Source organism: Rhinatrema bivittatum, chromosome 8 (assembly GCF_901001135.1).
Source record: "Rhinatrema bivittatum chromosome 8, aRhiBiv1.1, whole genome shotgun sequence".
Lineage (NCBI taxonomy): Eukaryota > Metazoa > Chordata > Amphibia > Gymnophiona > Rhinatrematidae > Rhinatrema > Rhinatrema bivittatum.
In genome coordinates, this window is record NC_042622.1 from 164,795,453 (window position 1) to 164,809,871 (window position 14,419).

General features: G+C 50.2%; 1 protein-coding gene across 2 annotated transcripts in view; it reads left to right on the forward strand.

Annotated features, from left to right (window-relative positions):
* SUPT6H (SPT6 homolog, histone chaperone and transcription elongation factor) overlaps positions 1 to 14,419 on the forward strand; it is a 260,364-nt gene that overhangs the window by 86,038 nt on the left and 159,907 nt on the right. For both annotated transcript variants that reach the window (XM_029611011.1, XM_029611012.1), the window contains exons 14-16: positions 2,166 to 2,295; positions 2,495 to 2,645; positions 10,346 to 10,500. In XM_029611011.1, the coding sequence (XP_029466871.1) occupies positions 2,166 to 2,295; positions 2,495 to 2,645; positions 10,346 to 10,500 (436 nt within the window). The remainder of the gene's footprint in view (positions 1 to 2,165; positions 2,296 to 2,494; positions 2,646 to 10,345; positions 10,501 to 14,419) is intronic.

The following is a 14,419-nucleotide window of genomic DNA, read 5'->3' on the forward strand; positions in this document are numbered from 1 at the left end:
AGGTTGTGCTCTTCGGCGGGTTCTGCAGGCTCGGCGGGGCTTGGGTCCCTATCGGGGCGACGCTGGCTGCGGAGGGCTGGAGATCGCTGTGGGAGCTCAGAAGGTGGGCAGCTGAAAGGATCGCCGAGGAGGGAGAGCTTTTGTCTAGCGGCCTGGCTTTTGAACGAAGACGTCTGAGGCGTAAGGGCTATAAGGAGGAAGTTATGCGGGCTCACAAGCAGTCCACTTCGCTGGCTTATGTACACGTTTGGAAAGTTTTTGAGACCGTCTGTGTGGAATTGGGTGTTCCGGCGCGCTCCGCTCTGATTTCGTTGGTACGTTCTTTCCTCCAGAAGGGTCTCTCCAAGGGTCTCTCCTTCCGTTCTTTGCGCGTACAAGTGTCCGCTCTCGGCGTCCTCCTCGATAGAGTCGACGGTCATCCCTTGGCGGCTCGTCCGGACGTGATTCGGTTCATGAAAGGCGTCAAGCACCTGAGGCCGCCCATTCATTCCACTTGTCCGTCGTGGAGTCTTAATCTCGTCCTTCGGGCTCTCTAAACTGCCCCATTCAAGCCCCTCCGTCGGACTACAGTGAAAGATCTCACGCTCAAGGTGGTTTTTATCGTCTCTATCTGTTCCGCTCTGCGAGTTTCAGAGATCCAAGCGTTGTCCTGTCGGGAACCCTTTCTGCAGTTTTCTGATTCCAGAGTCTCTCTCAAGACTGTGCCTTCTTTCTTGCCGAAGGTCGTTTCAGTCTTCCATGTCAACCAGTCGGTGGAGCTGCCAGCGTTCTCTCCAGAGGAGATTGCGGGTACCGCTGGGGGCAACCTTCGCCGGCTTGAAGTCAAACGTGTTTTACTCCGGTACCTCCAGATTACCAATGACTTTCGGGTCTTGGATCATCTCTTTGTCCTCTGGAATGGTCCAAATCAGGCCAAACCGGCCTCTAAGGCTACCATTGCTCTGTGGTTAAAGGAGACAATTTCCTCGGCCTATCTTTGTCAAGGTCGGACGGTTCCTTAGGGCCTAAAGGCTCATTCGCTGCATTCTCAAGCTACTTCCTGGGCGGAGAATCAATCGGTTTCTCCACAAGAAATCTGCAGGGCCGCTGCCTGGACGTCCCTGCATACTTTTGCTTGACACTACCACCTGGATGTGCAAGCACCAGTCTTTGGTTCTTTGGTAGGCAAGTGCTTCGAGCGGAACTGTCTCAGTCCCACCCAGTTTAGGGAAGCTTTGATACATCCCACGGTCTGGACTAATCCGGGTATGTACAGGGAAAGGAAAATTAGTTCTTACCTGTTAATTTTCGTTCCTGTAGTACCACGGATCAGTCCAGATGCCCTTCCCTGTTTATTCTTTCATGACGTCCACTCTAAGCTTCTTTTATTGCAGATTTTCAGAAGTCAGTACTGTATTATTTTCTTCAGAACACCGGAAGCTTTGGTTTTGGTGACCAAGTATATGCAAGAGCGTTCCTTTCTACAGAGTTCCTTAAAAAGTTGTTGAGTTGCTCAATTGAGTTTTATAGTTACTTGCTTGATTCTGTTATTGGTGTCTCTTTCTGCTTTGACAATGGTTATACTGAAGGGCTGCAGGGTAGGCTCTGTCCTGATATAGGATATCCTTTCAGTTTTGGTCTGTCTCCATCTGCTGGACAGGAGGCTTAGCCCACAGTTTGGACTGATCCGTGGTACTACAGGAACGAAAATTAACAGGTAAGAACTAATTTTCCTTTTTCGTTCCTGTAATACCACAGATCATTCCAGAGACCTGCCCCGTAATGCTGCCAAAAGACTGATTCCTGGTATTTTATATGCTGTATATTAGAGGTTATTCTCACTGGTTGAACAGTTATGTTTGAGTTAAGCGGTTGACAGACTATTTTGGTACTGGAGTTATGTTGACCTCCTGTTCAGGGGGGATCCAACCCTGGGTTTTCTGGTTTGCCTTTGGTAAGGGGAATTCTATCTACTTATTGGCTTGGGTACAGGTCAATACTAAAGGACTGCAGGTGGTGCACTCATGTAGCAGTGCCTCAAAAGTTTTATTCTCTGCCTCCATCTGCTGGTAGGGATGCAAAACCTACTTGTCTGGACTGATCTGTGGTATTACAGGAACGAAAATTAACAGGTAAAAACAAATTTTCCTTTCTCATTGGCATCTTTCTTCTCCACCTTGCTACAGATGGCCTAGCCAAGAAATTTGGTCTGACCCCTGAGCAGTTTGGCGAGAACCTCCGGGACAGTTACCAACGGCATGAGACGGAGCAATTTCCTGCAGAGCCCTTGGAGCTGGCCAAGGATTATGTGTGCAGGTCAGTATCTTGGCGTGTTCAGAACTTTGTGGAAGAATGGGATGACAGAGTTGAATCAACCAGAGATCATCCCAAAAGCTGTGTAAATCAAACCATTCAGTTCTCCTGCATGCTGATCAGCTGTGTATTCCTTACCATTGTATCATTGTATCTGCCATATTCTTATACTGGTGTTGATGGAATTCTGCTGCTCTCTCAGTCAGTTTACTACCGCTGAGGCTGTGCTAGAAGGAGCTCGCTACATGGTTGCCCTGCAGATAGCTCGTGAGCCGCTGGTCAGGCAGGTTCTCAGACAGACCTTCCAGGAAAGAGCAAAAATCAACATATCACCAACCAAGAAAGGCAAAAAGGTAAGCGCACATTTTTCAGTCTAAGTGCATATTCCTTATCCCCCAAACCAGTCCAGACAAATGGCTTTCCTCCCCTACCAGCAGATGTACTCTTGATAGGAGTCAAGGGACAAGTTTCTGTTCATACCCCAGATCAGTCTAGACTCCAGGGTTTTGCATCCCAGCCAGCAGATTGAGACAAAAAAAGTTTAAACTGACACTGTACATAACCCAGTGTGCCACCTGCAGTCCCTCAGTATTTCTTTGTCTTCAGCAGGTGGTAGATGGGGGTTAAACCTGCAGTCTGGAGTATATTAAAAAAAAAAAAAGTCAGAAGTTTGAAAGGGTCCTCCCAGGAGGTTGTTAGGTCCTGGTGGTGCCATCCCTTTTGGTTGAGGTGGGCAATCAGGGGGTTGGTGACCCTTGATGTGCTTCTGCCCTGAGTGAATGCTTGAAATCCAGTGGTGCGAGATCTCTCATGCCTCTCTCCCTCTCCACTTGGCTGCACACTCTGTGGTGGCTCCGGAGGCAAAGACTACTTTCCCTGTATGTACCAGGATCAGTCCAGACTGCTGGGTTATGCCTCCCTTCCAGCAGATGGAGTCAAAGAGAAAACTGAAAGCACCACCCATATAACCCGGGATGCCACCTGCGATCCCTCAGTATTTTCTCTGACTCCAGCAGATTGAGAGGCATACCCTGCGGTCCTGATCTTGGTTTTTCTTGGGGGTTGTGCCCCATCAAGTTTGAAAAAAAAAAAAAAAAAGGGAAAGAATAATTAAAGAAAATACAGCTTTACCTCCAGTGACTGTATCACTTAAAAAAAAAAAAAAAATAGAAACAGGGAGGTTTTCCTTTTCTTCTCACGGTTTGCAGCCAGAAACAGGCAGGCAGGGCAGGGCTCTGTCCTGCTTCTCGATACGAATCCCGGAGGCTTCACTTGGACCCGGTGAGAAGAGGGGGAGGATTCACCGGTGGGCCGGTCACTCTCCCCCTCTATCAGAGACGGGTTTTTTTCCCCCCTCTGATCCCCCCAGGAGCCGTTCCCCGCAGGCTGAGATTAGTTTAAAAAAAAAAAAAAAATAATAATAATAATAAATCCTTTTCCTGTCAGCCGCGCTTGCTTTCTCAGCTGCGCCTGCCTATTCTCCCGGGTCCCCGGAGGGGGTGGACCTCTTCACCCGGCTGCCTATTATGCCTCGGGGCATGGCATGTTGTTCTTGTGGAGAGCCGGGGATCCGGCTCTCCCGCGAATGTCTTTGCTCCCGGTGTCTCCCCAGGGGCGAAGGACCTTCACAGCGTGGCGATTCCGGGGGGGGGGGGGGGGTGTGTGTGAGATTTTTTTGCGGCGCCAGCAGCCGCGTGCGGACCTCGTGGTAGGGGGGCAGGGGGGCCTAGCTTGCTCCCGATTACCGCGGGAGCGGCTGCCATCTTGCCTGACTCTGTCGGGGATGTTAGTGAATCGGAGGAGGAGGAGGATCTTCCTCCTCCCCTATCCCTGCTGCACCGACCACGCGGTTCGCCGGCAGCACCAGCCCCTCTTTCAGATAAGGCCTCAGGGTTGCTCTTAAAGCGGCAGCAGCCATTTCCCTCTAAGTTTATTTTGTTATTACACCAAGCTTACCTGGAGGCAGAATCGGAGTGGGATGATGGAGCTCCCCCTCCAGCTAAGATCCCGAGGGTCTCGGGGGGGGAAAGTTGCCGCATGGCTTGCCTGATCCTGTGGGTCTCGGAGGTACTGATCCAGTGCGCCTGGTGGATCTGGGTTGTCAGGATCCTTTCGCCCTGGATGATAAGGGTGATCTCGTCTCCCAGGTGGAGGGGATGATCCGCAGGTCCTACGGTTGTTCCACAGGGAGGAACTCAACTATTTAATTTTGCACGTGCTGCAGGAATTGGAGCTCCTTTTGTCTCCGGATCCATCGGAGGTTTCTACAGGGGACGCGGCGTTAGCGGGGCTCCTCGACCCACCGCAGACGTTTCCTTTTCACCCGAAGCTCTCGCAGATTGTGTCACGGGTGTGGGAGACCCCAGAAGCATCTTTAAGGGTTACTAGAGCTATGGAAAAGTTCTACCCACTCCCTGCTGAGATGCTGGAACTCCTGAGGGTCCCTAAGGTGGATTCTGCGGTCACAACTATAGCTAAGCACACGGGGGGCACTGCCCTCAAGGACCTGCAGGATAGGAAGTTGGAAGCGTTGCTTAAGCATATATTTGAAGTATCCGCTCTGGGAATCAGAGCGGCCGTGTGGAGCAGCCTTATGCAGCGAGCCTTGCTCCGATGGGTTCAGCAAATGTTGACAGCACAAAACCTTCCTACTGGGGAGGCTGAACAGGCGGCTCATATGGAGTCGGCTGTCACCTACACGGCGGACGCCCTATACAATCTCCTTCGGACCTCAGCTCATACCATGTCTTCGGTAGTCTCTGCGCATCGACTGCTGTGGCTCCGGAACTGGTCCGCCGATTCCTCTTCTAAGGCTCAGCTCGGTTCTTTTCCCTTTCGGGGTAAGTTATTGTTTGGTGAGGAACTGGAGCAGCTTATTAAAACTTTGGGGGATAACAAGGTGCACAAACTCCCTGAAGACAGGCCTAGGGTGGGCCGTTCCGCTGGTAGCTACTGAGGCCGTTTCCGGGGCCAGCGTCGTTTTCGTTCTGCTCGGGGGGCATCGGGCTATGCCCCTCTACAATCGGTTTCCAGGGCACAGTCTTGATCGTCTTCCTTTCGAGGCAGGCAGCCCCAGCGTGCCAGCACCCATGCCTTTGCCAACAACAGTAAGCCGGCACAATGAAATAACGCCGACCCATTCCGTACATCGGGGGTCGGCTGTCCCACTTTTACGAGGAATGGGTCAAAATTACATCAGATCAGTGGGTCCTAGATATTATAAGTCACGGCTACGCTTTGGATTTTGCTTGTCCCCTCCGGGATTTTTTCATGGTGTCCCCTTGCGGGCCGCTTCGCAAACGACAAGTGGTGCTTCAGACCCTGGATCGGTTGAGAGCCCTTGGGGCCATTAAGCCGGTTCCTCCGTCGGAGCGTCGGACCGGTCTATACTCCATTTATTTCGTGGTTCCCAAGAAGGATGGGACCTTCTGCCTGATTTTGGATCTCAAGCAGGTCAACAAAGCTTTGAGGATACCTCGTTTTCAGATGGAGACGTTGCGGTCCGTCATTGCCGCGGTCCACAAGGGCAAGTTTTTGGCTTCTTTGGATCTGACAGAGGCGTATCTTCACAAAGGGATACAGAGGCGTCATCAGCGGTTTCTCAGATTCATGATTCTGGGGCAACATTTTCAGTTCCACACCCTAACTTTCGGTCTGGCAACTGCTCCCCACGTGTTCACCAAGGTGTTGGTGGTGGTGGCGGTGAGCTTACGTCGGGAAGGAATCCTGGTGCATCCTTATCTGGGCGATTGGCTAATTCGGGCAAAATCGGAACAGCTCTGCCGACAAGCGGTCAGTTCGGTGGTGGTTCGGCTACAGTCTCTGGGCTAGGTTGTCAATTTTGCCAAGAGCCAGCTCATCCCGACCCAGATACTGGAGTTTCTTGGGGCTCGCTTCGATACGTTGGCAGGCAGAGTCTCCTTACCCCTCGATCGCATGGGCAGGTTGATGTCGCAAGTATGCCGTTTACTCTCTCTTCCCTCCCCAGTGGTGTGGGATTATTTGCAGGTTCTTGGATATATGGCGTCTACCCTGGAGCTAGTTCCTTGGGCCTTTGCTCACGACCATTGTTGGGATCCCAGGTCGGAGGAGTACCAAATGCCCTTACCACTTCTCGAACCGGCCAGGTCCAGCCTTGCCTGGTGGCTGAATCCGGATCACCTGCTGAAGGGAGTCTGTCTCAAGAGTCCTCCGTCCCAAGCACAGTGGTCCATCAACAGATTGGAGACCAGGGCGGTTCGTCTAGCTCTACGACACTTCTTACCAATACTGCGCAACCAGGCGGTACGGGTTCTGTCCGACAATGCCACCGTGGTGGCCTACATAAAACAGGCAAGGAGGCACCAGAAGTCGTCCCATGGCAGACTAGGCCGACCGGCTGATGAGATGGGCAGAGCGCCACCTAGACCGTATTGCGGTGTCCCACATCGCCGGCGCAGACAACGTGCAGGCGGACTTCCTCAACCGTCAGCACTTGGATCCTGGAGAGTTGGAACTGTCGGAGGAAGCGATGGGCATGATATTGAGGCAGTGGGGGACCCCCCACCTGGACCTGATGGCGACTCATCAAAACGCCAAGGCGGCTCGCTTCTTCAGTCGCAGACGGGACTACGGATCCGAAGGGGTGGATGTTCTGGTTCTCCCTTGGCCCCAGCCCATTCTTCTTTGTGTTTCCGCCATAGCCTCTGATCGGAAAGATACTGCATCGCATAGAAGCTCACTGGGGTCCAGTAGTCCTGGTGGCGCCCGAGTGGGCACGGAGGCCATAGTTCGCCGATCTGGTCAACTTAGCAGTGGACGGTCCGCTGCGTTTCAGTCATCTACCCAACCTCCTACGTCAGGGTCCGGTATGTTTCGAGCAGGCAGATCGCTTCTGTCTAGCGGCTTGGCTTATGAAAGGAGGAGGTTAAGGTGCAAAGGTTATTCGGATGCAGTTGTGTCTACCCTTCCGCATGCCAGGAAGACTTCTACGTCACTTACCTATGTCCGAGTATGGAAAGTTTTTGATTCCTGGTGCCAGGGGTGTAACTTGTCCCCTCGGCGGACCACTATCATCCACCTACTGTCTTTCTTGCAAGCCGGATTGCAGAAGGGATTGTCTTACAGCTCGCTTCGTGTTCAGGTCTCAGCCTTGGCCAGTCTCCGGGGCAAAATTGATGGAATTTCCGTTGCGCCCCACCTGGAAGTGGTACGGTTCTTGAAGGGGGCCAAGCATTTGAAACCACCGGTGCAGGCGGTCTGTCCGTCTTGGAGTTTAAACTTGGTTCTCCGGTCCCTTTGTGGTTCACCTTTTGAGCCCCTGAAGCGAGCAACACTTAAAGATCTGACACTCAAGACGGTATTTCTCTGGCTATTGTTCGGCTCGGCGGATTTCCGAACTTCAAGCCCTCTCCTGTCGAGAACCCTTTCTGCATATCTCTGATTCCGGTATCTCTATTTGTACCGTACCTTCCTTCCTGCATAAGGTAGTATCAGCTTTTCACTTCAATCAATCGGTCGAGTTACTGGCTTTTTCCGACGCGGATAAGGATTTGCGGCGGTTGGATGTCCGTAGGGTCCTGTTGCGCTATTTGAGGTCACTAATCCGTTTTGTCTTTCTGACCATCTCTTCGTTTTGTGGAGCGGGCGTAGGAGAGGGGCTCAGGCTTCTAAGACTACTATCGCGCGATGGTTGAAGGACGCGATTGCTTCAGCCTATGTAAGTTGCGGACGCCCGGTGCCAGAAGGCCTTAAGGCACATTCTCTTAGATCGCAGGCAGCTTCATGGGCGGAGAGTCAGTGTGTATCGCCACAAGAGATTTGTCGGGCGGCTACGTGTAAATCCTTACACACATTTGCTAAGCATTACCGATTGGATGTAAGGGATCCCAGAGTGGATTCTTTTGGCGGTAGTGTTCTTCGTGCGGGACTCTCCAGGTCCCACCCCATTTAGGACAGCTTGGATACATCCCAGCAGTCTGGACTGATCCTGGTACGTACAGGGAAAGGAAAATTAGTTCTTACCTGTTAATTTTCGTTCCTGTAGTATGTCCACAATGGCTTTTGAAGAGAATACTGAATGGCTGAGGTCACTGCAGGGGTATATCTAGGGTGACGACAGCTTTGAAATCTGACTCTGTCGCCATCTGCTAGCAGGGGAGCACATAACCCATTGGTCCTGAGTCCATCTGTCTACACTAAGGAAAACAAAATTATCAGGTAAGTAATTTCCCCATTACCAAAGCCAAGTGTAGAAGATCCTGAGCACTGTTAGCTGTGCTGGACCTGCAATTTCCCTGTACATACCTAGATCAGTCCAGACTCCTGGGTTTATTCATTCCTGCCAGCAGATGGAGACTGAAAAAGTTTCTCTGAAGCTGCTTGATAGGCCCTGGTGTCACCTGCAGTTACTCAGTATTTCTCTGTCTCCAGATGGTAGCTGGTGCATAAACCTGCAGTTTTTTCGGGTTTTTTCCTTGTCTCACATTTTCTCTTTCCTGCAAGAAGGTTTAGGAAACGGGCTTACCTTTAACTCTCTTATGATGCAGGTAGTGGCTCTGGCTTGTTTGTGGGGAAAAGTTGAGGGATAGTCCTTATCTTCCCATCTCGATGTAAAGAATTTGTGCCCTCCGATTCAGAAGGTCTGTCCCTCCTGGAACCTTAGTCTAGTTCTCAGAGTACTGTGTAATGCTCCATTTGAAACCTATCTGAAGGGTGACTTTCAAGGTTGTCTTCTTAGTGGCCATCTGTTCCGCCAGGAAGGTTTCTGAGTTGCAGACTTTGTTTTGTCGTGAACCGTTCCTTCAAATCTCGGAGTCAAGTGTCTCGTTGCGGACGGTTCCTTCCTTTGTTCCAAAGGTGGTCTCAGCCTTCCATGTCAATCAGTCTTTGGAACTCCCAGCTTTTCCCGAATTGGATGCTTGAGAGCTTAAGCTATTGGATGTCCGCAGGGCTTTGCTGTGGTATCTCAAGGTCACTAATGATTTCAGGAGATCTGATCATCTTTTCGTTTTATGGAGTGGATCAAAGAAGGGCACCCATGCCTCCAAGGCAACCATTGCAAGGTGGCTTAAGGAGGCTATTGGGTCGGTTTATATTCTCAAGGGCCGGCAGGTTCCTGAGAGTTTGCGGGCCCACTCGAATCGGGCTCAGGCGACTTCGTGGGTGGAGGCTCAGCTAGTTTCTCCGCAAGAGATTTGCAGAGCGGCGACTCGGAAGTCGCTGCATACCTTTGCAAAGCATTACCGGCTGCCGGTCGTTTGGCGAAAGTGTCTTGTGAGCGGGACTCTCCAGGTCCCACCCTAAGTAGGGAGCTTTGGTACATCCCAGAAGTCTGGACTGATCCGGGTACGTACAGGGAAATGAAAATTGGTCCTTACCTGCTAATTTTTTGCTCCTGTAGTACCACAGATCAGTCCAGAACCCGCCCGATTTTTGGAGGTGGAGAGTCCTCCGCTCAGCTGTAATCCTGTTGTCATACGCCTTTTGTTTTGGTTAAGGATTACTAGTTTTTATTCACAATTTTACCAATTTTGACAGTTTTTTATCGAGTTTTGCACATATCTTTTTTGCTTGGATACATATCAATACTAAGTAACTGCAGGTGGCACCAGAGCTTATCAAGCAGCTTCAGTGAAACTTTCTCTGTCTCCATCTGCTGGTAGGGATGAATAAACCCAGGAGTCTGGATTGATCCATGGTACTACAGGAACGAAAATTAGCAGGTAAGGACCAATTTTCCTTTTTACAACAGTCTAGGAAGAGATTGTCTCCCTACCTTATTAATAGTTCTTGAGTGACTTGTCTTCCAGTTTCTATGCCCTCAAGCATTAGTTCATATGAATCTGCATCAGCTACACTCCTCAACATTTGTGACCTTAAATGCAAACCTAAATGGTCCTGAGCCTTCATGGCAGCCACATTATCTGTTGTTTGCCTAAGTCCCAGTCTGGTCTAGGGGCAGTTGTCAGGTCTTTTAAGATGCATGGCAGTCTGCCAGTGAGCCATCAGGACTGTAAACAGATGCAGTAAGTAGGTGCCAACCAATTTTATTTCTCTTGCTATTCTCTGACAGGATGTGGATGAAGCCCATTATGCTTATTCCTTTAAATATCTGAAGAATAAGCCAGTGAAAGAGCTCAGAGATGACCAGTTCCTGAAGATGTGCCTGGCAGAAGAAGAGGGGCTGCTAACTATTGAAATTTGCATTGATATGAAAGGAGTAGAGGGGTAAGCAAAACTTCACAGTGGCATTGCAAGAGTCCATGGATCCCTTTACACACAGGCATGAAGCTGGACCTATCTATGTTGTGAATGGTCCGCACATTCTGTTGTCTGTAGGGCCTAGGAGTACAGCTCCATGCATTGTGCAAATTCTTAATTGGGACAGGAGGTTAGAAGATGAGGTTTCATCAGTGAGGTTTAGGGATGAGGCATGCATGATTCATTTGGGCATGTAAGGGTAGGTTAAAGAGCTGGGGGGAGCAAGTTGTCTTGTAGGGTTTCTCAGCATGAAAGATTATGGGGTTGGGTGGAGGACAAGGCTGTGGAGTAGCATGCGTTGTACAGTTCTTCAGTGTGAAACATTATGGAATTGGCTGTAGGACGAAGTTGTGGAGTAGCATGCGTTGTAGTTTCTCAGTGTGAAAGATTATGGGTTTGGGTGGAGGGATGAGGTGGTGGAATAGCATGTGTTCCCTGCACATGCTCAGAGATGGTCTCCGGCTGTGGGGGGAGAGGGAGATAAGTCCAGACTCCTGGGTTTTGCCTCCTTTCCAGCAGATGGAGACAGAGAAAGTTTTGCTGACACTGCCACATAATCTGGTGTGCCACCTGCATTCCCTCAGTATTTCTCTGTCTCCAGCAGATGGCAGAAGTGCAAAACCTGCAGTCTGGAAATTAGTTTAAAAAAAAAAAAAAAAGCGGGAAAGGGAAAGAGAATTTCCTCCCAGAAGGTTGGCAGGTCCTGGTGGGATCATCCCTTCTGGTCCTGAGGTGGACGAGCAGGAGGTTGGGGACCCTTATTTGGCTCTGTCCTTTTGCTGCCGAGGGTAGATAACTGGTAGGGCCAATTCCCTGTACGTACCCGGATCAGTCCAGCCAGTAGGTTGAGCCTCCTGTCCAGCAGATGGAGATAGAGAAAAAATTAAAGGGTATCCTATATCAGGACAGTGCTCACCTTGTATCCCTTCAGTATTTCTCTATCTCCAGCAGATACAGATGGCAGACCATGCGGCTCCCCTCTAGTCAGCTAGATTGTTTGGGAAAGTCTACTTTCTCCCTCTTTCTGTCTTATTTGGATCAAACAAGTACTTAATTTCTAATTTCAGTTTTCAAAAAAAAAAAGAAATCTTAAAGTTTTCATTTCTTGTAGGGAGCCAACAGTGTTTGCCCCTTGCTCTTACTGGGTGCCTAGGGGAGCTTTGCCCCTTGAGATCCTCAGCCTAACACCCTACCTGGTGCCCTGCCTGGCTAGGGGTGAAGCTGGTGGTCCAGTCCCTCCCCCGCGCAGACCCAGAGATGAAGCATACCTCGAGTCTGCTGCAGAGAAGTTCATTCCTCTGCTTCTTCAACTTTACCAAAAAGTTTAAAAAAAAAAAAAAAAAAACCCAAAAAAACTTTCCAACGGGGGAAAGAGCGGGTAGCTGAACTTTCACGTCCCTACTCTCAGCCAGGCACCGGCGATTCTTGCCGTCTCACACGTGGCAGACCTGCCCCTCCCCCTCTCTGCCTCTGGAAATTAGTTAAAAAAAAAAAAAAAGAGCGGGAAAGGGAAAGAGGATTTCCTCCCAGAAGTTTGGCAGGTCCTGGTGGGATCATCCCTTCTGGTCCTGAGGTGGACGAGCAGGGGGTTGGGGACCCTTACTTGGCTCGGTCCTTTTGCTGCCAAGGGTAGATAACTGGTAGGGCCAGTTCCCTACCTTCAGAAGGGCATCCGGAGCCTGCTGCCCATCTTCAAGGGAAGTGTCCTTAAACCTTTAAAAGTAAAAAAAAAAAAAAAAAAAAAAAAAAAAGTCTTTCCTAACGTGCAGCCAGATGGACTCAGGACCAATGGGTTATGTGCTCCCCCTGATAGCAGATGGAGACAGTCTGGTTTCAAAGCTGATGTCACCCTAGATACACCCCTGCAGTGACCTCAGCCATTCAGTCTCTTTCCGTCTCCTAGCAGATGTGGACGCTATCCCCACACCAGCAGCGGTGTTTAGCGGGATTGAAGCACTAGTTCAAAGGAGAAATTTACCTGAGAAATTCTACATTTAAATTGGAGAAAAAAATTGAGCCCCGCTCTCCTGCAGTGATACCTAAAGTTCCCTCCCTAGTTGAGAATTCCTGAGGCAATTTCCGAGATCCCTCAGAGTTGTGCCTTGGTCCAAAAGCCGGTTCCCAGCATGGACTTTGCTGCTTAAGCAGCTGAAAGGCAACACAGGTGCAGGAAGCCGAGCGCTGCGGTGACTGCCAAAGCTCTCTTCCCCCCACAGCCGGAGACTGTCTCTGTTCTCAGCCGGTAAGTGCTGAGCCCAGATAAGGGGGGAAAAAAAGGATTTAACTCCCAATTCAGAGACATTTGGAGAGGTTTCTGTAAGACTTCCTTAAGTCTCCTAGCTCAGCGCCCTGTACCGACGTCATTCCCGAACCCTTGGGTAAGGGGAAGTTCCGAGTGGGTTGAGTGGCCCTGCTTTAGGCTTGGTTGGCACACCGCATGTTAGGCTGTGGCAGTGCCATCTTGCATGCATCTTTATGTGTGCCATATTATCCTCCATAGAGCATCAGTACGCGCAGTGCATATAACGTCACACGCATACATATGCGCACAATCTACTAAGCGCAGAATACAGGTAAAGCTGGGCGCTCGGGGTGTGCGTGCACCTAGGCACCTGAAATCTGTGCGCATAAAATTTTATGTTTAAATATATTTTATTAAATGCAAGAATGAAAAAAAAATCCAGGAGAAGGTATACATTATGAATTTTCACAAAACACATAAGTTCATGTACAATAATAAGCAAAGTAACCCAGCACACTAACAAGCCAGAAAAAAACTGTTTATGCACCTGTAAATATACATTTCCTAATTCCATCCTGGTTACCTCCATTCCAACTAACCACCCACACCTACCAAGGAAATTTCACCAAATCAGTTAGACACCTTGTTCCCTGTACGAACCAGGATCAGTCCAGACTGCTGGGTTTTGCCTCCCTTCCAGCAGATTGAGACAGAGAAATTTTTGTACACTCCTGGCATATAACCTGGTGTACCACCTGCAATCTCTCAGTATTTCTCTGTCTCCAGCAGATGGAGAAGGTGCAAAACCTGCAGTTCTGAACCTCTTTTAAAAAAAAAAAAAGGAAAGAAAAGAAAAGAAAACTAAGAAGATTTTCCCTCCTAGGAGGTTGGCAGGTCCTGGTGGAACCATCCCTCTTCGTAGTAGGGTTGGACGAGCAGGGTTGGTGACCCAAATTGCTCCATTTTACCCAGTTGGTCCAGTTCCCTCCCCGTCTGGGCTTGAGGAGAGAGAGAGAACCTGAGTCAAGGCTTCAAATAAGCTGTTTTGCTTTCCTTGTCAGCGTCTAAAGCTTGTTTAAAAAGAAAATTTTTAAATCAGGAGTTTTTTCTTTTTCTCTGCCTTACTTTTCATCTCCAGGGCGCAAGCGGTGCAGGGAGACAGCTCAGGGGTCACATCTCCTCTCTTTTCTTGCTGGTAGTCCCTGGAGGGGTCTCTGCCCTGTTCCTCCCTTCTGCCAACATGCCCAAGGAGCTCCTTTGCTCCCTGTGTGGCAGCGAGTCAGAGCGTTTGTCTCAGGACTCGCACTGCTCCCGGTGTGTCTCTACTGGTTGAAGGTACTTCGGGGACGGCGCCAGTCCTGTTGTGCCTGCGCAGGTCTAGGGGCGGCCGAAGGATGTGCGGCAAGAGGCCAATGATCTGTTCCCGCTGAGCACGGGAACAGCAGCCATTTTGGGGACTATAGCCACGAAGGCTCTGGCGGCTGTGGGGGGAGGGGATCTCTCTCCAGTCCCGCGCCCCCCCCCCCCCCCCCCCCCCGGCTGATTTGAGCCCAGAAGAGGCCCGGGGTGCCCGAGAGGGATCATCGGAGGACGATTCTGATCTGATGGATTTGGATACGGACTCGCCAGAATTTGTGCTTTTGA